This window comes from Castor canadensis, chromosome 2 (genome assembly GCF_047511655.1).
Source record: "Castor canadensis chromosome 2, mCasCan1.hap1v2, whole genome shotgun sequence".
In the NCBI taxonomy this organism is placed as follows: Eukaryota; Metazoa; Chordata; class Mammalia; order Rodentia; family Castoridae; genus Castor; species Castor canadensis.
Genome location: NC_133387.1, coordinates 32,681,954 through 32,709,089, shown reverse-complemented (window position 1 = coordinate 32,709,089; position 27,136 = coordinate 32,681,954). Strand labels below are relative to the sequence as shown.

General features: G+C 36.6%; 1 protein-coding gene across 1 annotated transcript in view; it reads left to right on the top strand.

The window, feature by feature from the left end:
* Cped1 (cadherin like and PC-esterase domain containing 1) overlaps window positions 1–27,136 on the top strand; it is a 248,918-nt gene that overhangs the window by 10,199 nt on the left and 211,583 nt on the right. Inside the window, exon 3 of the mRNA XM_074064410.1 lies at window positions 15,930–16,110. Within this exon, the coding sequence (XP_073920511.1) occupies window positions 15,930–16,110 (181 nt within the window). The remainder of the gene's footprint in view (window positions 1–15,929; window positions 16,111–27,136) is intronic.

Genomic DNA, 27,136 nt, shown 5'->3' with positions numbered 1-27,136 from the left:
CCATTTCTCAGAGTTCTAGCTAATGGAAATCATCATGCCATTCCTGCATTGAATTTGGTCATCAGTTATCACCCTTCACTCCTGTCACCTTCACCTCCTTTGTCTCATTGTGATCCTTGTCTATAAACAGTCTTAAGTATCTACCATATATATTTCTCAGGAACATCCCTTCCCAACAAGTGGGATTTTCCCATTTTTCTTGTCCTCCAAGATACCATCTTCTAATCTCTTTCTCTAAGGAATTTCCATTTTTAATAAACTGATTCTATTAAAAATTGAGCTTCTCCTTTTGCACATTTTTATTTTAACTGGATTTGAAGGCATGGATTTTAAAATCGTGCTGATGGACTTTAAATGCAGGGATCTACATGTGAGGCTCCCAGGAGATGCTGTTAGCATACTAAGAGGTGTGTGGCTTTCATGGAATTAGTTGGACTGCCTGATGAGCATTTAATTCCTGTGGATTTCTCTGAGATAGTTGATTAGAGCTATGTAAAAATTTTATAATGAAATATGCATATGGTGAAAAATTGCTCATTCTGAGAGAATGTTGCTTACCTTAGATAAATTTTAATGAAATCTTAATGAAGTTCATATTTAAATAAGTTATGTTAAATTTCCTGTATATTAAGGAATTAATCATTTCATAGGTGCCATTTTCTCTTGTTCTTTCAAGACAGTGCCAGTGGCCTCTGCTTCTTTTTCCTTCTAAGCAATTCTATTTCCTATACAAGCAAAATTGAAAAGTCATATGAGATAAACCCCCTAAAACAGAAACCAGTAGATGCTCTGGCATTATAAAAAGTGCCCCCTTTATCAACTTTGAGTCTGTGGCCTTTGTGGATAAAAAAAAAATGTTTGGCTTCACTTTTCCCTTTGACTTTCTTTGGATATTGTTTTTCTAGGGAGATGTTCTCACTGAAAGGATGACCTCATATTCTAAAAAAGTATTTATGTTCTCTGACAGACACTATACCAAAGTTGGAAATTTGTACAGTAAATAGTACTTTGTCAGCTTTTGTACTTTTTAGTGATTCATTCAAAATGTCAAACAGAATTTTGACTTATCATTATGGTTCTAAAAAGGGAATATAAAGAAAAATGAATCATTTATTGAATTTGTTGAACTCTGAATTTATTGAATCTGTTATGTATATATAAGAATCCTTTCTTTCCCTCCCTCTATTCCTCCCTCTCTCCCTCCATTTCCTCATTCCTTTCTTTCTCTCTCTCTCTCTCTCTCTCTCTCTCTCTCTCTCTCTCTCTCTCTCTCTCTCCTTTCTTTTTCTTTGTGGTAGTGTCTCACTGTGTAGCCCTGACTGGCCTAGAACTCAAGAGCCTTCTGCCTGAGCCTCCTAAGTGCTGGGGTATAGGTATGTGCCACCATGCCCAGCAAAATTTAAAATTTATACATCTTGTGGTTCTCTCTCTCTCCTCTCTCTCTCTCTCTCTCTCTCTCTCTCTCTCTCTCTCTCACACACACACACACACACACACACACAGGCAGGCACCAGGAAAGAACTCTACAACATCCCTAGCTATTGTCTTTTAACAAAAAATTTTCTACTTTTAATTAAGTTCACTAATGAAGGCTTGGGATGCTTATGTCCAAAATAATAAATGAACCAAAATAATCATTACAAAGAGAAAATGGATTTAGAAGTGGATGTGATCATATTACCGGAAATGTAATTACCTCTGTTATTTCTAGTCCTTAGCTAGGGACTCGCAAAAGAAATTCCTGCCACTTTGCTTAGCATGTAACCTAATCAGAACAACTTGGGAAGGGGAAGCTCTGCAGCTTTGCATGTAACTGTTGAGAATGGACCCAATTGTACTTATTCCCATTGAATAGGAAGATGATTGGTATGTTGTAGAACATGTAGGTTCAAATTCCAGCTGTGTCATTTGCTGAATATAGGGCCACAGACAAACTTTACCTAGCTTTGTAAACCCTGAGTCTTCTCATTAGAAAAACGAGCTAAGTTTTACTTGTAAGACCCGACACGTACATGAAAACACCAAGCGTGGTGGTGGGCTATAGTTGGCATCCACTAAATGCTTGTATTCTTTCTCTTCTTAAGAAGCTGGATTTAAGCTCTGACTTCACCAAAAAAGCAAAAACAAAACCCACTTTGTATGTTATATTTGTCTTAAGAATCATGTGTAGTCTATATTTTTATTCTCAGCCTGTGTCCTTTCTTCCTTTTTCATTTGTCAGTTTTCTTTTTTATCAGCATATATAGATTATACATGGGGGTGTCATTGTGACATTTACATTTGTGCTTGCAATGTATCTTAATGTGATTCAACCACTCCATCGGTCTCCTTTATCCCCTCTCCCCTTCTTAGAACAATTACAACAGGTTCTATTTTCATACATGTATACAAATTACATCAGCCATATTCTTCTTTCTTTCTTTCTTATACTTTGCATAGGCAAATGTTTAAAGTTTTGTCTTCTATAGTAACAGTTCTCTGTCACTTTACACTATGATAACTGTATGTACAGTTAAGTGCAAGAACAGTTCACTGACTCTCCAGGTTTTGCACAATACTTCCTGTTCTGCTCAAGAAAGGGTGTATGATAAGGAGAATGCAGCACCTTTCCAGATTTATAAAACCACAGTGGTTGATATGCATGTAAATTCTTCACAAATCACTATTTTTAAATTATCATGTTCACAGTTGATCTTGACAAACTGAAGCTGGTGTCTCTGCCCTAAGGACATTATGAGTATATCTGAGATAAAGAGGCCAATTCAGAACAAAGAATTAGGTGATAGAAAAAGCTTGATGATAGTGAATAACCTATAGGAAGACAATAAGACTTACTTAGACAGGAATATGGCTTGGGAGTATAGGAAAAGGTGTATGGCATTCAGAGAGTGATACAGATATCCAGAAACTACCAGAACAACCTGTATCTGAAACAGATCCTACTGTGATGCCTCTGCAGGTGAAAGGTACCTTGCCTGGGATTGCAATGGAGAGTCTCAGTTCTGTGTTGGAGTTGAGAGGCCATGGACAAGTTTTTCTAGTCTGTGGCCTAGGAATGGAGATGTCTGTCGTAGAGTTGCTAGGGAATCAAATTAGACACTGTAGCTGAAAGTGCTTTGAAAAGCATCAAGATTATAAAAGGCAGGGGAATTACATTATCATATCCCAAAGGAAAGTATTTTGAAAATATTCTCTTTGCATTTGGCTCCTCTTGGGAAAAGAATGCAAAATATACAACATAAATGTGGTTGCTGAAAAAACTCCTTTTTTCATTAAAAAGTTATAGTTTAGTGTGCTATACAGATGTCAAGTTACAGTTATGTTTCAAAATGCTAGTTGAAGTCCAAAATTGTGTTGTCATAATTGAGTTTCCTCTTGATGTTTCACTGTTTCTCTAACAAGCAATAGGAAGAATAATAACATTCCCATAGTTCTTCCCTAGTGGAGAATCTAGCATTAATTTAGCTGCTGCCAAAGTGCAGAAACACTCCAGGAAAAATGGAACAGGAAATTAACTTTTCTGTAGCAGTACAGAAACTCTCTACCCTCACAAAGCATCAGTGAGAAAGTTGACTTTCATATCGAGCAGTGCCCCTTCCCTGCTGGACACACTCAGGGCACAGAAGTTATTTCCAATGAGTTTCCCATCATTCTTTCCCTTTATTAGTATCTTCAAGAACTATCTCTCTTTTTTTTGAGTAAATTGTAAAAACACTAACAACACATCTGAAACTTCCTACTGTATAAGCTAAGCCCATTTATCCAAATATATTAGAACTATAGAAGCTACTTAAAGCAGATAAATTAAGGATAGAATTAGTTTTGTTTGTGAGGGAGTAAATAAGGATAGGAGAAAAGGAAGTTGGCTTACTATGTCTCTTGCATCAAAATGTTAAAACAATACCATGTCCACTTTAAACTAAATTGATTTTCTGGAGAGAAACTGTATTACTGGAACTGTATTCTTTCAGATATATAAACCTTCAGAAACTACAATTCTCTCCTGTTTTTTCATATAAAATAAAAGCATCTCAAAAGAAAACTCCTTTTTTGCAGTAACAGTGTGAGTATTCCTCATCATCCAATGATGTACATGTGACCCTGTGACTATGATTTTCAGCACTATTCTTAGCAAAACCCTAAGCAAAGTAACCAAGTATTTATAATAAGGTAACTGAGTTCTGTGATGTCTAGCATTAAAATAAAACCTCCAAATAAATTACTGTCAGGTGAATCAGGTCAGAGATCAGGTTTACATAGTTACTGACACATAACATGTCAAATGAATGGATGAATGGGATCTGCTATGTGTTTGAGTTGTAGGTACAGTATAGAATTCTCCATGGAGGTCACAGCCTTTGAATTCTTCTCTTTTTTTTTTTTTTTGTTTTTTTTGTTTTTTTGGCCATATTCGGGTTTGAACTCAGGGCTTCATGCTTGCTAGGCAGGAACTCTACCACTTGAGCCACTCCACCAGTCCTTGAATTCTTTTGTACTTTGAATGGGATTCTTAAACTCTGGTATTCCCAACCCATATTTAACCTTTCCACTCATGTTCTCATTCTTAATTTAAAAGATGTTCTCACCTCTGCTTTGTTGAGAAGACTAAAACAATCTGTAATGCTAGATAAGATGGTTTCTGCTGGACCTTTAAGAACTAACTAGACCTCAAGAAAGGGAACTTGATTTTCTAGCTAGTCACAGAAGAAAGTCAAAAGTTATGATGCAACATGATCTGACCCTTAAAGGAAGGATTGGAGAGTTTAGGAACTTGAAAATTTGATACTGGCATTAGATACTTTGTGCTTATGTTTTGGTATTATTAGATATTGTCATTTCCTGCAAATGTTTGGTTTAGGAAGCAATAAGTAGGCTATCTAACATTTAAGCATTCTAGAGCAAGTATGTAATTTGGTGAGCTCTAGGGTTGATCTTGTAAGAAGTATGTGTCAATATGATAGGACAGCATCTGGCAATGTGAGCAGGAACAGGAGAGGTTGGGTGGGACTTCCAGAGGGGAAGCAGGAGGAGTGTTCTTAGGTCTCAGTCAGGCTGGGAAACGCATTACCCCAGGTCATCTGCAAGGAGAGCCAAGGTTGTGTATTAGTAATGGCTAAGAAGCTGAAAGGACAAGAGGAGGAGGCAGTTGAGAGTGAACAGTCACATGAGTGCTTAGAATAAGCAAGAAAACAGAATGAGCAGCAAAGGCAAATATGTGTGCTGTGTGCCCAAGGAAGCTTGATTTACTTCCTTCATGTGGAATGTGGTACTTGAATATTTAGCACACTTCTCCCATTCTTTTTAACACTTTCCTGAGTAAGACAAGGCAGTTTCTCTGGGTTGCCTAGGTATATACATCTACCCTGTGTCCTGGCATTCAATTAGAACTGGAGGTGACCTCAGCTGCCCTGGAGATGGAGGGCCACCTGCATGGAATATCCACCTTTAACCATCTGTGCAGCTCATGGGGGCCCTGGGTTTCTGGGGACAATCTGGATGAACTGGTTGCTATATGGGTGTGAATGCTGAGGGGGGAAAGGCAGAAGCCAGAGATGGAGTCTGCATGGGATGGGCAATACTCAACATGTGAAGTGGGCTTAGAGACCTAGTCGTTCTCTCTCAGAGGGTATAGATGTGTGACTGGATAGTCTCTTAATCCCCAACTCTGCCTGAATTCTACCCTTATATCCAGCAGGTGCTTCTGTAGGCTGGACTCTTTCCAGAGTAGAACATGTATGCTCTGATGCCAGAAAGAGATTCTAGGCTGGCTGCCACACGTTCTCCCATGATGACCCACTACAGAAGCCACTTCAGGGGGAACATGCAGAGAGAACAGCATTGCTGGGAGGACAGTATGGGTCATAAGCAGGATCGGTGGGGGGAAGATGGAAAGCAAGGTTTGCAGTTGGGAACATGGAGAGAAGAAAAAGAGGACTGAAGTGAAGAATTGAGGAATTGAATAGATGAATACTATGGGAAAGTCTAGACTAGACAAGTATGACCATACATTCTAAGCTATAAAGAGGGAATTGAATGTTTGATAAAGGACTTTTCATGTCCTTGGTTGGGGAACTATATATAGAACATTATAACAATGTATACAGTTAAATCATATTTAGTTATGCAATTAATGAATTGACTATTTTTGTCTAGATCCAAATCCAAGAAGTATGTTTATTTTATACACACACACACACACACACACACACACACACACACACACACGGTGTCATTGCTCATTGTTACTTTTCCTCGTGGTATGTTTATTCTAACACTGTTTTTTTCAAATCAGAGAACAGTAGAGATGGTGATTCACTGATTATTTTTCAGTGATTATTGTCCTTAATATACAAACATCCTTTCATATTCTGCTCTACTTTGACAGAACACCTACAGAAATCACATTATGAAAATTTTTAGTTTTTTTAAAACATTTTGACTTTTTTCCAAGAAGTTCTTTTATCTGACAACCTCTTTGGGAGATACTTATTTAATAAGGCCTTACATTTGTGAAGGACTAGTGTATTCTTAGTAAACTCTTTGAGTCTCCTTTGATCCTGCATTGACCTGACCAGTAATAGGGGAGGTGATGGTGTTCATTTGCAGATGAGGAAAGTGAAACGCATCAGATAACACATGGAGACTGGGAAGGAGAAGAAGATTGGGACAAAGACAGCTTTGGGGTACTGCTAGAAAAGCCTGGAACTCAGATTCAGAGTGTTTGACATCTGTGAAAATGTTTGGCCCACTGCATGCTGCTTAGGTATTGATATTGTTGTAGTAATGGCCCCACTGTCCTTTCCTTTCTGTAGATGTACTATTTTAAGGCTGAACTGCTGAATTAACTCATTGTGTAAGCATCAGGGGACAGAGACTTACTATTATTTTAACAAGTTTCAAAAGAACAAGGTCTCTCCTTGTCCTCTGCTTGTTATTTCATAAGGGTGGATTGTCAGTTCCATATTTTCCTCAGTGTCAGGTTGTCCTGACATGGGGAGGCTCAGACTGTAATAAGGAGAGTAAGCTGGAGAGCAGTTACTCTGAAATGTACAAGTAGAATCAGGGTTTGGGTGGTGGCAAATAACTTCTTCCTCCTGTTAAGCGCTATGGGAGTGTCTGAGGCGGAGGCCTGGAGAGGGGCAAGCATGTAGAGGAAAAGGAAGGCAGATGGAGAAGCCACAGAGAGGTACTCTGGAATGATTTTCATTTGTACCAAAATAGAGAGTAACTTCAAATGTGCCCAAAGAAAAAGCAAAGAACATTTTTTTTCTGGTCTTACTTCAAGTTTTATCTTATTCTCAAAGACATCTTGAAGAAAGAAATCATGACCACCAATCTCCCAGCTATGCTTCTGTTTTTATCATCTCAGCTGGGTCTTTGTTATGTCTGGAAAGTTACAGTAAATAGTAAACTGCTGGCCCACAGCTGTGCATCGTGGGTGGCATCCCAAGGCAAGGACTCTTGCATTAGTGGGAGGAAAAGTCTCCAGAGGAGGCTGAAAAACATGGTTTATATGACTTTAAAAACAGCTAGAAAAAGCAAAAAAGGGAAGCTTGGGAGAAGCAGAGAAGGGGAACAGGATAGGTCCCTCCACATTGGTTGAAGAGGAGCAAATAGAGGGTGGGGAGCCAACGGCTGTGGCTACTGTGGGGCAGGGGGAGACCAGCAGCACAGCTAGAGATCCAGACACAGACTCCAGGAAAATTTGCTATTCTTGTGTTTTGGGCTTTGTTTTTAATTTCTCTTAGTCTCCAATATCCATGCTGTGTGAGGGTTAGCCAGCAGAAGGAATTTGCTAGGGTTTGCAGGCTGAGTATTAGGTTTCCTTTTTTCTTTTCCTTCCTTCCTTCCTTCCTTTCTTCCTTCCTTCCTTCCTTTCTTTGTTTCCTTCTTTCCTTCCTTCTCCCTCCCTCTTTCCCTCCCTCCCTGCCTTCCTTCCTTCTTCTTTCCCTTGCTTCCTGCCTCCCTCCCTCCTTCCTTCCATCCTTCCTTGCAACTTGCTCCCCTCCCTTGTTTCCTCCTCCCTTCCTCCTTCATTTACACTAGCTTTACAATATGAACCCCTTTCAGAAAGATACTTTGTGGTTTCAAAATTTTGAATGAAGAGAATGGTCGACAAATATGGAGGTGACCTGGGAATCCTTATGGATTTCCTGCAGGTTATATGCTTAATGTTTCATAAACATGATGGGAAGTCTTCCCCAATAAGCAAGAATTGTATTTCAGATATTTCCCATGAACCAGAACAAGTGGACATGTATCATTAAATATTTTCTAGTGTGGGGTAAAAAAAGGAAGTTAAGGTGAATATGGTTGATATACTTCCTATACTAGGATGCATATAGAATTTTTAAATCTGTTGAAATCATCATAAGAAGAGTATTTAAGGTAGAATGGAGAAAAATAGAGGAGATGAATCATTGCAGGTTATAATACATATATACATGGAAATGTCACAATGAAACACCTTATATAGCTATATTAAACAAACAAAAAAATGTCATTTTTTTAAAATGGAAAATAGGAAGGCAAAACAGGTCCTGTTTGAGGGTTGGTAACAGTGGGAAGGAGAGGATACAAGGAAAGGTTGTAGGAGGGTAAATATGGTGGAGATAGTCTGTACACATGTATGTAAATGGAAAGATGAGACCTGTTGAAATTAATCCAGAAACGGGAGGAAGAGAGATGTAGGAGAATGATGGAGGGGGTGAATTAAACTATGATACATTGTAAGAACTTTTGTAGTTGGGCACCAGTGGCTCACCAAAAAAAAAAAAAAAAAAAAAAGACAGAAAGAAAAGAACTTTTGTAAATGTCACAATATACCCCCAGTACAACAATAATAAAAAATTTTTAAAAATCTTACAGAAAATGGAAGGAAGAACCAGTAAAAAAAAAATTTGCTATAACATATGAAAAAAAAATTCTCTAGTGTGGATAGCCAGGTCAGGGTCTGTTTTCTGTTCTCTGCCCACCTATCATGTGCCCTCCTTTCTTCTAAGATGGTTAGGTGTAAACACATCCTTTCTGCTTACTTCTGTTTTCCAGGTAAATCATATCCTCCTGACCTTTTCTCTTTTGGAAGGTTCCTACTTGGTCCCTTTGCTTCTCCAGTGATTGGACATTGCCATTGCTGTCTCTTCTTGCTTTTTCTATGCCAAGCTGGGCTACACAGTGCAGAGCTTGCTGCTCAAATCTTCAGTTTTCTCTTCCCAGGCTTCTGTGTGTGGCTAGATGTCTTCTAGGACAATATATATATATATTTAAACACTTTTCTGTATTATGGAAGGATGATTTATAGCTCTTAGGAAGTCTTTTGATTTACATAGCAAAAGTCTGGCCTTCTAGAATTTTATCAGAATTCATCCTTCCAGAAAATAAAATAAAGCAAGAAAACACCCTTCCCTTACCAATACAAAGTCCACTTTTCTTCATGTCCCTCTTCCCTGCTATGACTTTTAGTAAAAGGAATCACAGATCATCAAAGTATGGCCACTCCTATAAAGACTAGCATAAACTTACTAACTTTGATATTCTTCACTTCCCACTAGCTACTTAAAAAGATAATAAGTAATGCTGCACTACTGTTTTTTTTTTTAAATCATCACCGCCAGTTATTTCTTGTTGTCCACCTGACTATATTTGTCACTTACAATAAAAGAATACTCATAGAGCTGGGTGCTGGTGGCTCACGCCTGTAATCCTAGCTACTTGGGAGGCAGAGATGGGGAGGATCATGGTTCCCACCCAGCCTAGGCAAAAATGGTCCCAAGATTCCATCTCAATGGAAAAATGCTTGGCATGGTAGTGTGTGCTGGTCTTCCTAGTGATAGTGGCAAGACTAAAATAGGAGGATCACAGTCCAGGCTGGCCTGAGCAAAAAGTGAGACTATATCTCCAAAACAACCAGAACAAAAAGGAAAATTGACCAGGAAAATATATAGCAGAATAGTCTAGGGAACCTGAGGCTGAATTGAACTGGATTCTGTCCAACTGGCTACTTCATAGGTAGCTTTTTTGCAACCTCAGCCTAGATGGAGTTCAGCAGGCTGCTGGTCTCCCCGAGGTTTCTCAGCTCAGTGCTTCCACAGTATCAATAGCCTAACTCACAATTTCCCTGGCTTAACATAATTATTATAGCTAGTTGCTTACAGCTGCTTTCCTTGCTCTTTGCTGGGCTGTTTGCTCTGTGAGGCCAGAAGTCTGAGTAGTTTCCTGTGGATTCCCAGCTCTTCCATGTCTGCTGTCTTGCCATGTGAATCTGATGGAAGTACAAGAAACCAAGGGAATTTAATATATTGGAAAGAGAGACATTAGAATGTTGGACAATACAATCTGAGCTGCACATAGAGAAGGCAAGGAAAAGAGGCTAGCAAAGAGTAAGGGTTAGAGAGAATGACTAGTGGCTAAAGAACTAAAATGCCAGAATAAATGAGAAGAGTTGGAAACTTATAAGTGTGATTAGAGAATGGAATTTTTCATTTCAAACTTCACGGGAGGGGCTGTTTGGGGAATCACAAAGTCCAAGATATGGCCATTGGAGCTGATGGTTGATGAGCTAGAGGAGACAATCATTGGGAATGAAGAAGTCATGAGTATTTAGTGGTTCATCTGAAGCCTCCACTGAAGTTTTTCTACTGGATTTTTTTCACCTGATAGCAAGCAAATTAATTAAAGGGCATGAATACGTTTACAGATAATGAACTCATGCTTAGTATTTGTGATCCATTCATTTGCTCCTTCATTTATCCATACTCTCGTATTTAGATCTGACAGTAAGATATACCTACAATAGCTAACAGAGACAAGACTAGACCATCATGGAACAGAACAGTAGGAGAGGCAAACTTTAAACAACTTTATAATTACACATTGTGAAGCATGCTGGCGGGAAAATCAGGTAGAGAGATCAGTGATGATGAGTTTAGCAATGCCTCTTTAAGTGGGTGCTATTTTTTCAATGCTCCATTGGGATACATTTTTGATATTTGTTATGGTTTGGATATGAATGTTGCACAAAGGCTCATATGTTGAAGGCTTGCTCCCCAACGTATCAGTGTTCAAGGGTGAAGTTTTGGGGGAATGATTAGATCCTGAGGGCTCTGTTCTCATCAACTGATTAATCTATTGATGGGCTATTGGAAGGTGAAAGAAACTTAGAAGGTGGGACTTGGAGGGAGTGAGTCCTTGCTGTATATTATTCTTCTCTTTCAATCTCTCTCTCTTTCTTGCCTTGCCTTCATGAAGTGAGCTGCTTTTCTCTACCTCATGTTCCCTTACCACAGTCTTGAAAGCATTTGAAACCATCTGGTAAAATAAACCTTAACCTCCTTTAAAATTGTTTCTGTAGTGTTTTGTCACAGAGATGAAAAGTTGACTAACAAAACATTGAAACTTTGCTGCTTTTGTTCCTTTATTATTTGTTCAGAGTCACAGATGAGTAAACTTGCCTGTCATTGGAACTTGAGAGGTGAAATGGCCCCAAGGTACAGTTTGGGAGTGCAGTCAGAAGGTACTTAGTGACATGGAGTAATTCTGAGAAATGTGTAATCATTCTACAATGGCCATAAGCTTTAGTCAAATCAGCTGTAAGATGCAAACAAGGGTTCACTAATACTTCATTTAAGCCGGAACATTCTTCACATACTCAGCTTGCACATCTGGGAAACTGTGTGTCCTAAAGTCTGCAAATTATAAGACAATTTTTAAATTAAAAAAATGAGTATGACATACAACCTAGGAAATCTTCCATTTTATTTTCTACATTCAGTAAAATAAGTGTACATTTCACCAATGGGGAAAAGAATCTGTATTTTATTCTTACAGTGGAAAAAATTAAAGCATAATTCACTATGATAGACTCTTTAATATTTTTAAAATGCTAAAAGTCTGGACCAGGAAGATAATTTAACTTTTAGTCATATATGTCACACATCCAAAGTCCACTATATGATTTGTATTTGAGCATCAAAAGATGTCATAAATACACAGTTACCTCAATAAATCCACAAAAACTTTCTGTCATGTGGAAAAAAGCAAGTTTTATTTTTCATTCCTACAATATTTAAGGAGCTGTATTTCTTGGCTTTTTGTTAAGGCTAGGTGAAGGCTTTTTAACAATGTAGGTAGCTGAGTCTACAGTACTTTAATAATTTTTTTTATTCAATGTTTTACTGTGAATTCATTATTTTTGTCATTCTTGCTATTATTCATAACTGTGTTGAAATAACTTTCTCAATATAAATGTAACCACTTTGTATTTTCAGTATTCCATGGGAGTATTTTAGCAAGATTCTTGCATATTAAATATGAAGATGTTTGCATGTATTCAAAAATAATTATTATTTCCCTCTTCTATTTCAAATGCTGTTCTTAGAGTAGGAAAGTAAGACTGAACACAGTAGACAAAAATAAATGCTTATATTCTGATGTTGGGAGACATAAAATAAACATAATAAATAAATAGATTAAATAAATAAAATTTGTGTATTGAAAGATAACCCTCACAGAAGGAATCATATCAGGCATATGGAAGCTTATGGTTTATTGCAAAAATATTTTTTGTGACAGAAATCAAACCATATTAGTTGAAAAACTCATAGCATTCCTAATATAAAAGGAGAGCTACACTGTACTATTATTCACCTTTACTTCTATATTTAGCAACATTTATTGGTGCAACACTGTGCTGGACATTTTCATATCCCAATACAGTCTCATGAAGTAGTATTTGTCCCTTCACTTATAAGTATGACAGAACTCTGGTGTGGACAGCTTTAAAAACTTGCCTCAGCAGATAAAGCACACAGGTGGCAGAGCCAGAATTCAAGTCCACCTGTTCGATTCCCAGTCCTTCTCTCATGTCACTCTATGTTGTGGCATCTAACACTCTCAGTAGTTTATTACAATATTCTATTCTTTGCTTTTTCTAGGGCAATATAAAAATTTCAGAATTTGAATTCCTCCCAATAAAAATAACATGTTCAGTTATAAAACATCTTTCAGGTAATCTAGCAAAGTGATTTTTGAGGAAGTGTTTTGCAAATCTCTCCAGAAGAGAGATGCAAGTGACTAGGGAGTTCATGGTATAAACATCTAGGAACACTCATTCTTTTCTAAATTCTGGTCAGCAGAGTTGCATATCTCAACTTAAACTGTTGTAGTGGTAGTCAATGGTCAAATGTATTCTTCCACTAAAAATATATCTTCAAAACTACAAGAGTTTCTCAAGTTCTTATTTCCCAAAGTGCTGCTATTCACGTTTGGTGCATTCACTTGGTGTGGTTTACATAATTGTTCACAGTTTTTATTTCACTTATGCAGTATGTGCACCTGTCATTGGACCAGCTAAAACTGTTCTTGCCCTTTGGTATTGGGCCATTCTGCTGATATAGTGTGTTATAAATATTACAAGGACAAGAGCAGTTTGTATTACAGGATAATGCAGCATATTTTTACTGACAAGCTCATTTTCTATTTATTCTCTATAATCCGAGATGTGAGTTAAAATAGTGGTCTAAATGATGAAATAATTATACTTTATTTAGAATGTGTTAATATAAGATATGCTAGTAAAACTATGTTGCTTTTGCTTAAATTGATCCTTGTTAGGAAAAAAGGAGGGGTAGTATTTTTCAAAATTAAAAATTAAAATAACTTAGAGTTTTAAAATACACTCTCCTCATGAGAAATCCCTGCTGTATTCAAGCGAGCTGTAATAGAGAGGATCATCCTGTGATTATGAAAGAAAATAATGTGAGAAGGGAATTCTGGATGCTGTGCATTTTGCTTGAGTGACATTGATATATTTGGAAGGATCTGTCTTCTCCTTTCACCTAGATGCTTGTTTGTTTACTTTGGCCTGTTAGGGCTACTCAATTCCCAAAGGCTCAACTTATGTTCCATTTTAAACACTTCCTTATAAGTTTATCATTACAATTACAGCATTGGTAGGGAACCATATCACAACCTGCAGGTAAACACTTAAGTTCAAATATAATATGCTTTAATAAGGAAAATAGCTAATCAAACATGTTTTTCCCAAAGTACCATTTACAGAAGGTGTGATTAGCTAGTGTTCTATCTCTTTTTGTTACATTCATCACACTTGAAGTAAGCACTTATGGTAGCATATGCCAGGCAGAGCTCAAATTCAGAAAGTTTCCCAACTCACTGATCTTTGTGGTATATTATTATTTAAAACACAAACACACAACATATCTTATGTGGTAAACATGGCTCTAAGTACTTTCCAAATATTCACTCTTTAATCCTTGTAGTACTCTCAGGAGGAAGATAAAATCACACAAATAGTACTGGTGAAGATTGGCTACTTGAATCTATCAGCTTGGTTCCAGAATTTGAGTCCTCCTGCTTTTGTAGGCTTGGGCTATAACATTTCAGACAGTCACAGTTTACATTCAATGAAAAATTAGGTAAAGTTACTGCCCTCCAAAGTTTGCAATCTAAATCTGTTTCTTCTTATTTCCAAACACAATTTTAAAGATACTGATACAGCACTATGGTTCATTAACTTACTAGATATTTTCACTTGTTAACATGTATTATGCATTGTGTACTGGGACAGACATTCAAGATATACCAGCAAGGCAGACCTGTCTGTTAAGGAGTGGACATGAAGGAGAGATTCAATATCCATTCATAAATGATAATGGAAATATATATTTCAATTAAAGCATTCCAAAAGAGATAATGTTAGAGTATTTTAAGATGGTTTGGAGTTTGATAGATGGACAAGTAGAAGATGAAGCAATTCTAAGTGGAAGACACAGTAACATATAAAGGAGGAGGATGGGGATGAGGAACGGAAGTGATTAAGACTGTTATGTGACTTGAGAAGGAGGATATGGTCTAAGGTTAACAGCCTTGCCTTGCTTGGTAATGAAGTAGAATCAGTTCTATCAGTAATGAGAAATAATGAAGAAATCTAAGTACTGAAAAAAACATGGTAAGTGTTGTGCTTCAGGCTAATTAAATGGACAGGTTGAATGAGAAGTGCTATTAGAAGTGATTTATTTTTATGACTCCTCCTCATCTTCCTCCACCGTCTCCTCTTTGCTCCCTTTTCTTTGGCCTCTCATCCTTCTTGACTGCCCTCTGTCCAATCTCATCACTCCTTCCAGTAATGAAAGACATTTTCACTTTATCAAATTTTCAGAAAAATATCCAGTATCTGCCATGAAAAGCTTACAATAAATTTAAATTTCAGCCTTCTTTCTACTTGTCCACTCAGAAATTCTCTGTGTTTATGGAATTTCAGCATTATTGTGAGAAAGAGGAATATTTATATAGTAGGGCAGTGAGTTACTGTGGAAAGAACCTAGAACTGTGAACCTTCAGTAACTTTCCTTTTCTTATGCTTGAGGACCCATCCAGCCTCACTAGGATGCTTTCAAGTTTTGCTTCTCCTAAGAGAAGATCTAGTATCTTAAGAGAGCTCCCAGATTGCCTCTCCATTCTACTATTTCTTGATCATATCCTTCCAGCATGAAAACCATCCTCTTTGTGTCTGTTTCCCATATCATGCTTACCTAAAATATCTATTAAAAGACAATGCAGCTTGTCCTTTATAACAGTGCAATGTAGACGACAGTCATTGCTATTAATTTATGCTTTCAGTTAGATTTGACCTTGGTATTTCTATGTAGCACTTTTTCCCTAAGGAGCTCTGTATTTTAATGGCCAAAATTTTTATCTTTCTGTAACAGTGAGAACAATTCAGTTCACCTTCAATTCTTGCATACAAGGTTGTCTTTGTCCTTGGCAGCCTTTCAGAAAATTTGTCTTTCATTTCTAGAAATAAGTAAAGAATAACTTTCTGAATGGCTGATGATTTGCATTAATGGTGTTTTTCAAGGAAATATATTAATTTTTTATCCTGAATTTTTATGCTTTCTTTCATTTTTTAGATTGAAGAATCAATTGAGACACACTTTGGCAGTTATGGCAAACGGGCCATACTCTACAGTCCTCCTTCCTACAGAAAAGTGAGACTTCAGCTCCTCCGGGATGTTCTTGCTCAGCATGGCTACATGGTGGTCATTGAAGAAAGGCTGGGTGCTAGCCTTCGGTTGGGACTGCTGGGACAAGGTCAGAATAATAAGAGGTCACTGCCAAAGTCATTTGACATATAATGTAAACAATTTCTATCTTCCCTCTAAAACAATTTCATAAAAACTAATTTTTATCCATGTTTAACTTTCTCATTTCATAGAAAATGTTGTTTCTTTCTGGTTTTGCTTTTTTTTTTCTTAACTTTCATTTTTTTTAACTAGACCTCTTTACTTCAGAAATTATTTTGTTTATATTTTTGGAGTTACATACTTCATATTTAAATGCTACATTAAAAATGTTTATGTTCGTGAGTCTGAATGCATATTCTGCCCAGCATCAAACTGCTCTATATTTTAAGAAAATTGCTACTTCATTTGACTGTGAGTAGAATATGCTGAAAATTGTTTTGAGAAGCCAGCTTAAATGTAATTCATGGTGGCTCTAAACATGAAAGAAGTAAGGCTATTTATTATACACGTGATTACTCTTGAAGCACTTATATTTCTACCATTAGAAAAGAAAAATAAGAGAAAAGTTTTTAAACAAGTTATTTGAAAAGAAAATTGAGTAGATGATGAGGGTTAAAATGTCAAAAACAATACAGTTGACATTTCTTGAGTAATCAGCCATAGGAGATTCCAAACTATACCTGTATTCATGGCCTTATTTCTCACTGTAGCCCCCCTGACCACTCCATAATCAAGAAATATGATTGATTATCCCCATATTCCAGAAGAAGAAACTGAAGTTTTAAGTGATAAAGTAACCCATTACTTATCAGAGATGAAATATGAGGGAAGGACGAATGGGAAGATCCATGTTCCAGTTCTCGTTTTCTCTGTTCTTCCTCTTTATTCTCTTGTTTCCTTAGTCTCCCTTTTGGCCCATTTTCCTGTCCTAGGTGTCATTATGAGAGCTACAATGATATAGAATACTCATTCAGCATAAGCATGTCAGATTTTCATCTTTATGATTACACAGTATAGTCATCCCTCAGTATCTGCAGGGGATTGGGTCCAGGATCCCTAGCACATACCAAAATCCATGGATGCTCAAATTTCTTATATAAAGTTTCCCAAATCCCCCATGTACTTGAAACAACTCTAGATTACTTATAAAACCAATCCAATGCAAACACTGTGTGAAGAGTTGTGACAAGAAAAAAAAGTCTATCTGGGTACCAGTGGTTTATGCCTACAATCCTAGCTACTTGGAAGGTTGAGCTTGGGAGGATCACAGTTCCAGGCCAGCCCAGGCAAATACTTCTGGAGCACTGTCTCCAAAATAATTAGAGCAAAATGAACTGGAGATGTGGCTCAAACAGTAGAGAGGCTGCTTTATAAACATGAAGCCCTGAGTTCAAACCCTTGTCCCAACAACAAAAAAGAAATAGAAGGAAAAAAAAGTCTGTATATGGTCAGTACAAATGCTCAGAAATATTTTCAATCTGTGGTTGATTGGATCTGTGAAGGTGGAATCTGTACATATGAGGCCTGACTGTGTATGTGTTTTCCAATTTATTAAAAGGGAGAGGAAAGCATTTTGAATTAATCACTAGTCTGCAGGGTAGTTTTCTTTGGAAACAATAATCAGATCCTGGTGCCAAATTATTTTTTGTAACAACCTTGCCATAATTACAGAAGTACTTTTTCAGTTAGGTGTCCATGACTCCTTGCTGGGGAAGTGTTTCTGAGAAGGTTGAGGGATGTTTAGTCTTGATCACCCCTCACATTGGCAGTAAGCTACTTAGGTACCAAAGTTCTGAGGGAACAGAACCCAAGAAGATCTGTTTTGATGAGAAGAAAGGCAGTCTTAATTTGCACACAGAATGGGCTGTGAGTCCAAGCCTTCATGAAGACCATTCACCAGGAAAAGTAAGAATATCTAAAGCACTGGGCTTCCAGATGTAAATGAGAAATATAACAAGGAATATGTAAATTATTTAATATTAATGAGAGCTGAAAATGAAGTTTGCAAGCCCCATAGGTTGTGTGTGTGTGTGTGTGTGTGTGTGTGTGTGTGTGTGTGTGTGTGTGTTTAGAGGAGGTTGACTGTATTAAGAGGGGCCAATCTAAGGTTCTAGAACATCCATGAATGATGTTGTGTAAAACCTATTCATCAGAATTGCTCTGGTGTAAGGAAAGATATGAATTGTTCTGTGTCTTTGTCATCCTACAAAACACTTTGTCCTATCACTGAACGAGGGAATGGCGGTATTACCACTGCATACTCCCACATGGGTGTGCTCCTGAAGTCAAGTAAATGGACTTTGTTGATGTGCTACTATGTCTAAAAGTTCCAAATTCTCCTACCTCCTTGGTGTGGCCCTTTAGTGACCATAGACACAATACAGACTGTCTGTGTATTTCAACATCAATTCAGTTTCAATTTTTGATTTACTCCAGCTGCAAAACAGATGCATTACATCTTCTCACTCCCTTGAAGACTTTGTGTCAGTTTTATAAAAAAAGAAAAAAAAAAGCATAACTGTGCAGCTTCCAAATATCAAGGAAGTGCAAAGACAACCTGGAGCCAATAGAATCTGGTAGCCCAAGTTGCTGCTGGGCCCAATGGCATCCGATAACTATATGGTGTCACCAGCATCTGTCAGTGTGAACGCTGACTTGTTGCCTTTCCCCACATTTCCACAGCTTTAAAAACATCTCTCTCCTAACTCTTTCTTGGCATCTTTTACTCTGTTTCATAAGCTATTATTCCTGGATAGGCCTCAAGAAAGGGTAGTAATTTCACAATTTCATGAGTATGGAAAATCGATTTTTGGTTTCTTATTTGATTTTGTATTTCTTGCTGTAGGGCAGTGTGCATGAAATACCTGAAATAAAGGAATTCTGTGATTCTAATCTGACATTTCCTTGAATATTTATCATGAAGAATTTTTTTTCCTATGGCCATTGATTTAATCTACAAATTATGTTTGAATTGAGGCAGATACTACAAAAATATTTCCTAGAAATGTGATTCCTGTAGGATTTGTTTTGCTCTAGGGTCACTTATTCACCTCCAGGCTATGAAGTTGCATTGGCACTTGTGAACCTCATACCTCCCTCCCCAAGATGAACAGTCTGTGAAAGCAGAGACAATTCAGGGTGATCTGGGACCCTGTCCTGCACATCTTTTATTTCGCCATTGTAGTTTCTGCTGTTTGCTAACCTTTATTTTGAAAATGTCACATTAAAAACAAAGTAGATACTCCCACCAAAGCTGCTGAAAGTCCAGGTGTAGGGTTGACTCATTGGTGAAATACGTTCGTGGTCTCAGGAAAATAAAGAATGTATTTTCATTTCTGTACCTACCCATTCCACCTGCTTTTCTCTCCTCTCCTGACTTGACCCAATCACTTCTGCTGACCCCTTCTGTGCCATCCCTTAGAGCACAGGTGGCCTTTGTTTTTCAACTTGGAGCCATTTTTTTAAACCTTTTTAGGACAGAAGAGAATAAAAATTAGAAATAGTAAAAGGATCATAGGCCAGACAGGCAACATTCTACTATTAAATATAATCTGTACTTGCAGAGTGACTTTTGGGTTTTGTGTTATATTAGTTTTTCTACCATTTTTTAGTAAAAACCTTTTCAAAGGAAAAGTAGACAATCTCAGGTCCTAAATTAGAATATGGGCATTATGGGTTTTTTTCCCCCTTGGTTAATTCCATAGTAAGGACATAACAGGAGTTGATGACTCTATTGGGACAGAGTATAGGGCTGTGAATGTATGATCTTAAGCAATTTAAGTTCTCTGAGCCTTAGTTCTCCATTAAAAGCAGTAGTGATATTTACTTCAGAGTAGTATGTGATGTAGGTTTAATCATACTTTTCAATTCCATCAGAGTTGTGGTAAGAGACAAAGACAAGCCAACATTTTATCTCATCCAGTAGTCTGGGAATGGGGCCCAGAATTTTATGTTAAAAACAGATACAGGTGACTCTTGTATATAGTCCAGTTTGGGAAACACTGTTCTAAGGGATATATTATTGGTTCAAGAAGTAGTAATTTTTAGAATTAATTTTTGAAATAAAGCTATGTAAAAGCTTGTTTATTATTATGCTATTACACTGCTTATAGTTTAACTGGATAGGTATTTACAGTCAGCATTTCATCTTTAAACTGGTTCTGAGAATAATGTAAGGGCAATTGTCCTTTCGGAGTTAGGCCTACAAAATGTCACAGAATGAAAATGTATCTTTATGGTTTTCCAATCCCTTGCTTTGGGAATATATATCTTAAGTCCTTACATTTGTGAGGACATATAATTCTCTAAAGGAAAAGGTAGGAAGCATCATCAGTTATTCTCTTTCTTACCATGTAGGTTCTAATTAGTAAATCAGTGCTTCAGTACAGAGTGGCTTAAAAAAATAATAGTTTTCCAAAAGTATTAAACTTGATCCTCATAGTGAAATTCAGGTAACATATGGTCCAAGAGATGCTGACTTAAGGTAGATTTTATCATTGTATCAGAATTATTTGTGTATACTTGAATAATTGAGCATAGTGGGCAAGTTTTTCAACTCCAAATACTTGATGCACATTGAAATTATGTGTGTTATAATCCAAATGAGAAAAAAAATGCAAATCTGTGATCAAAGCTACAGAATTGCAGTCACCATTATGGTTTTTAATTACTCTTGTTTTTGTTACTTGGAGGTTTTACATAGAAAGTGTTTTGAAGAAATACAAAAAGTAAAAGACCTTACTGATTTTTTTAAACCAGGTTTGACAAACTGAAGCCCACTGGCCAAATCTGGCCCACTGCCTCTTTTTGTAAATGAAGTTTTATTGTCACCTAGCCTTACTTACTTGTTTTCATATTGCCTTTGACTGTTTTTTGTTTTACAACAGAGTTAATTAGTTGTAGCAGAGACAATATGGTCCTGAGGGCCTAAAATTTGTATTAGGATCCTTTATAGAAAAGGTTTTCTGACGCTAGTATGCAGACTAATTACATACAACTTATAATCTTATGTAACTAAATTCTATACTAAGCTGATGTAGGTTTGCGATCTTTAGTTCTTTAACTTGTACTAAACCTCATTCAAAAGAAATGTGATGGTTTGTAATAAAACATATAATAAAAAATTACTAAAATTGAAGTATAAAATTAAGACCCAAACTGGATATTCCTCTTAGTTGCCATAATTTAAACTTTGTTTGGGCACTGAGCCTCCAAGTCCACAGGGCAACCACAGAAAGGATAGATATTTTACTCTCAAGAAGAAGGCAGCATTACATTCCTTATTCCAACTTTCCACATGCTTGAGTAGCATCCTTAAAACAACTTTTCCAAAAGGAGTATTAGGTAGACAGTATTCAGTAAAAATAGTGGATCAAGGGCCAGGACAACATATGTATTGTAAGTGAAGTGGCTATCATTCATATCTCGGTTCCCAAAGCAACCTTCCAATACAAGGGATTTACATTTATAGCATGAAACAATGAGGTATTATTACTATGAAAAGCTAGTAATATTATGATAAATACTTATTATCAGTATTTGTACTTATATTAAATTTAATGTTTTTTGTGTTCTGGACAATGATATTTTAAATAATGCTGCCCTACAGCCTTTTCCTTCCTAATAATGACCTTGTAATTTATACAAATGTGCTCTTAAAAAACACTATTAAAAGTTATAGTTGATAGAGTGAGAGATACCGATCACCTCTTAATGTTAAAATATATTTATAAAGAAAAACCTATTTCCTTCGTTGCTTTAATGTATTTCTGTCCTTCTATATTTTTATTTACATTCTCTTGCCCTTTTAAACTGTCGACTGGGGGGGAAAACTGTCCACTGTGTATCACTTGAAATTAGTCTAACTTTGAAAGTTTATTTGCAGTGGTAAATTGTCAAAAGCTGTTTCTGAAGTTTATATGGAAGGAAACATCTATTACAGATCAATCTTAACCTTTGAAATAGAAAACATATTTCAAACTTTTCTTTATTTGTATTGGAGAGTTAAATTACCCCAAAGTACGAAGAGCTTAACCACCATAATTGCTTCCTTGGGGAAGTAGTGGCCTATGGTAATTTAAAAGTATAAGCTTTGGAGTAAAACAAAGCTTAGATTGAAGTCCCTAGTGCTGGCATTTAAACACTATTAATGGTTAAAGAACTTTGGGTAGGTAGGTTACTTAACCTCTCAAAGCCTTACTTTTGTCATCTGCAAACTGATTATTTTGAGAGTAGAACATAGTAAGCACCCTAAGAATGGGAGACAATGTTGTTACTGCCGCCATTGAACAGACAGAAAGGAAAATACCATATTACTCTACTGGAAGCTATATAGGAAGTAGCATAAGAGTGCTGCTTCTGGGTATTACCTTGGATTAAATGAACTTGATAGGTGTTTTTCAAGTCAGACTCCCTCAACCTACACATTCTCATAAAAAGATCTGTGTTGTAAATACTGACACACGTGCTCTTTGATCATTGTCTTAGAAAAATCTCATATCAAAACTGTCTGTAAGCTCTGCTAAATCAGGGATCATACCTTTCTGCTCATCACTAAAACTGTGCCCTTTACATAGAGGTATGGTAAATATGGTAAATATTGAATGCATGAATAAATGGAGATGAAATGGTGCATCAGTATTTAGGCAGTCAAATAGTGAATACCTCAGGAAATTTACGTTAAAACTTAGTTTGTAAGGCATTTATTCTTATGTAACTTTAAAATGATATTATACTTAAGTGAAAATCTGCTCTTATAACAAAGTTAATGCAAATGGTAGTATAGTAGTACATGGGGTTGGCATTGTACAAATCATCTGATTCTAGGCTGCAGGAATTTTTAAGGGCTGTGTCCATTTTTCAGAATATCAGGTTTTCATTGCTTCCAAGGCTCCCTGTCATATTTGGCAGTGTTACTTGGCCTGTTTCTTTGGAGGAAGGGAAAATAGTTTAGTTCTAAACCTGTTTGGTCACAGATGCTGCAAGTTTTGCAAGTGGAAGTGCACAGCAGAAACACAAGCAAACAGAGAGACCAGGACAAAAGATATTGATTTATGGGTCCCAAAGGTTTAATATTCCATAAAGCAATGTAAACAGCACATAAAAGGAAGCCTATAGATTTTGATGTTTGTAAACATAGAAAGTAATAAGGGGAAACACTAAAAAAATTCCATCATGTTGTTTAGTCCTCATCTTTGTCTACATTTCTCTATCCAACTCTTTTCTTAGCGTGATGTAAAACATTCACTTTATGGTGTTCTTATCCCTTTCTTTGGAAAAGTATTTTATGAGCTAGGAGTTTTTAAAGCAAAAGACAGAGGCATCATTCAATTACAAACTCATAGATTTTAGCAAATCCAGGTTTTAGTTCATAGAATGGTGCAGTGACCTAAAAGAGAACAAATTTTTACAAATGTTTTCAACCTTCTCCCAGGGTAGAGTCTAAGTAATATGTAGCTCAAAAGATTCTGACACGAAGTGTATTTTATCATTGAGTCAGAATTATTTATGGATCCTTAAAGAAGGCTTATTTCTACAGTGGCAGCAGAAACTGAGACTGTAGCAAACAATGGAAAATAGATTATTCCAATTGCAAAAAATTTTTCTGGGAGTTCCTACAAGTGGCTGATCAATATTTCAATACACCCATTAGTTAGCGAGATGCTTAAATGCAAGATTTATTTGCAGTAACTCTAGAGGACATCAATGTAAGGATGAGCATCCTTAAATCAATCAGAATCATCTCACAATGGAGAAGTCAAAAGTTGGAAGTTTGGTTGGAACAAAAGCCAGTCTTTGATGAAGATGAGAGGGTTGCTACCTTATGTGGAAGAACGAGTGCAAATAACCACCAGATTCTTCTTCAATTCTACTGTTCTCTGCTGTCATATAATTCCTTATAAACACAGAATGAGAGAAAGCAAGATGAAAATTTAAGTCTTCATTGTTTTCTGGATTCCTTTTCTTTAGTCTTAGCTTTTAATTTGGTGTTATATGGGCAGAAGAGAGGAATGAGGAGAAAGGAAGGAGCAAAGAAACATCATCTACCAAATTTGGAGGAGGTCCCTTTTGACTATTTGTGCACATTTATTGCAGATGTTTGTACTGATAATTTAAAACTTGAGAGTCTAAATGAACTTCTCATTCGTTTTCCTCCTCTAGACCCCCACCAGCACCCTGCTGCTTTCCTGACATTAATTTGCTCTATGACTACTTAACAGGAAGACGGAAGAGTAAAGGTCACATTTAAAAGGCACAGCATGTTTTGCCTTGTCTGGGTTTCACCTAGAACAAATCTCACATACATTTTTTATTATGCAAGTAATAGGCTCTGGGTAGGAATTGAAGAGCTGCTGTACTTTTAGTTAATCAAACTGGTATAAAAGAGAAATTGAATCAAAGAAACATATAAGGCTGCACCATTCTATTTTATTATATTATGACACTCAGTAATTGTGTGTTCAAGGTTATTATTATTTTCCTTCGTGCTTATGGAAATACTGATATATTTACAACCAAATAGAATTTGTTCTTAAATTGACACACTGGAGCTCAAGAAATGTTTATTTAACCTTAACTCAGTTGAGTTGTTTATACTACAAGGACTTAAGTTCAATTTATTTTAATTTTGTAAAAAGCTTTCTTATTTATAAAAGTTGAGCTTGAAGTGATCTCTCCGTTCTGATGTTTCCTTTACCCTCTACTGTGTAAGAGAACAAAAAGCTAGTGTCTCTCTCTCTCTTTTTTTTTTTTTAACTCCAAAGAAACTAAACTACTTCCTTAAGTGGCTTAGTTCTTACAATTGAAAATGGCAACCAGATGTTTACTGAAATCTGTAGCATTTCTCCTTTGAGCCAAGCTTCTTTGTAATTGTTTGATCTTTTTAAGTTTCATAGAAACCAGATTGGATATGGGAGTTTTCCAAAGCTCGGAAATGTTTAATATAACTTTGAAGATACATTCTCTACACTGTTTTATTAAGTGTACTTTCTTCTATTTGTAGTCTTTAAAAAGATGCCACATTGTCATTTTAACAATTTATTTCAAATCATTGTCCTTTTCATATATCTTTAGAATGGAAAAGACTTTTAAAAAACAAATTTTTGTTTGCTTTTGCTGCAGACTATACTGGGCTTTGAATGGCAGAATTTTCAAAAATAAATAATGTCCTTGTTATATTTATATTGAGAAAAGACTCGAGGAAAGAAAAACAAATTCCTTCATATGGTACTTTCAAGAGACAGTGTTTGTGGATTAGCCTGTTTGTGGATTAACCCCAGTGGAGTTTGGGGACTCCAGATACAGTATGCTCATTCATTATGCCTATGAGGGATCCAGTGTAGCTGCTTGAAACATTTTGACATTTTCTTCAACTTGGAAGGAGTATGGGAGAATTTAACCATTGTCTCAAGGATATTTTTTTAAATACTTGGACCAGTTTAACTTTCTAAATCTCTCCCTTTTTAGACTTGACTTTCATCAGATACACATCCTTTCAGTTTTCATCTTTATTAGCTAAGGTTGCTTCCTTCTAACAGTGTCCCTTTGTGGATATATACAGCCCACAGATTGGGAAACAAAGATGTGAGGGAAAGTGGGTATTTTCTCCTTAGCAATCTGCTTCTAATTAACTTTCCATAGTCCGACTCTCACCGCTCTACCCACCCTCTTAAACTGTTCAAAATTTACCAAGGAATTCCTTTATTTAGAAAATCTAGCCACTGTTTTTACATTCATTATTTTTGATCTAAGGGTAGATTTGAGTGTGAGGACAATGTTAATGTCTCTCAAAAGTTGTATAATTAGAAATTTTACATTCAGCATTAATGTGAATTATGTTTTGTGAATATAAATTGAGCATTTATGTGAATTCACTGTAGTAATTCCTCAATTTCCATGATCTTATTCTAATAACATTTCCCAAATTTGGTGAAATGTGCAACCCATGTGAAATAAACGCCCGCGCTTGAACTGAGTGGGGACAATGAGGCTGAAAATTTTCTTATGAATCCTTTTCTCTTTTAACGCCTTAATGCTGTCTTAGTTTGCTTCATCTATCTTTCCCATACTTGCATCTTTGTATTCTTCCCAACATGGGTATTTTTCAAGACATTTATCTCAGCCATATTTTCCCCTGCCTCAATATTTCACTAAGAAAAGTTTCACTCCTCTAAGTTCAATAGTACCTTCAAGGCATATAGTCCCTAAATGGCATTGAATCCTAATCTTTGTCCTCTAGGAAGACTTTTGAAAATCAGGTTTTTCCAAGTACCTGATAGATATTTGATTTGTGTGTCCCATTGCCCCAACATGTATGAAACAGAACCAATCTATTGTTCTTGCCTGCAATGATTCTGTTGCTACTTCTGTATTCCCTCTTCAGTTCTAAAGCTCATTGTCAAATTCTATGCTTCAACCACAGCAAACATCTGTTACCATGCCCTGCAAAGTGTGCTTCTCTTCTGCCTTGTTCCACCTTCCTTGCAATTGCTTTGCCTCTGTGCTATCACGGTGCCTAATTAAACACTTCCTTGCTGTTTTCTGTGGAACAGAACACATATTTCTTAGCCTGGAATCCAATGCTTTCCACGCTATGGTGTCGGATGCTTCAACATCCTTGCTATAACCATGGTTCTTAGGCTTGCCAACACATTTGAATTACTTAAGGCACTTAAGAAAAATTAAAAAGCTGATGCCCAGGCTCCACTCTAGGAAAATTAAATCACAATTTTGGGTGTGGTGGGGGGCTGGGCATCATTAAAACATCAAAAACCAAAAAACTTCCTAATGTGATATTAATATGGGGCCAGGATGGAGAAACTATAGGAATTTGGCCTGGTCACATTTCAAAGCTTTCTAGTTTACATGGCTGTCCAGATTTTTGTCTCCTGCAGATCACTCTTATATACATCCCTTGTTTGTTTTCAGGAGGAAGGATTACATCTCAAAACAGGAAGACATAGAGAGACTGGGGTCCTCAAATGTCTCCCATGGGCATACCACCAATTGACCTAAGGACTTAGCACTTGGCACTTCCTCATCAATGTACCATACCATCTCCCTCTACCACACTGGGGACCAAACTGTCCATATGC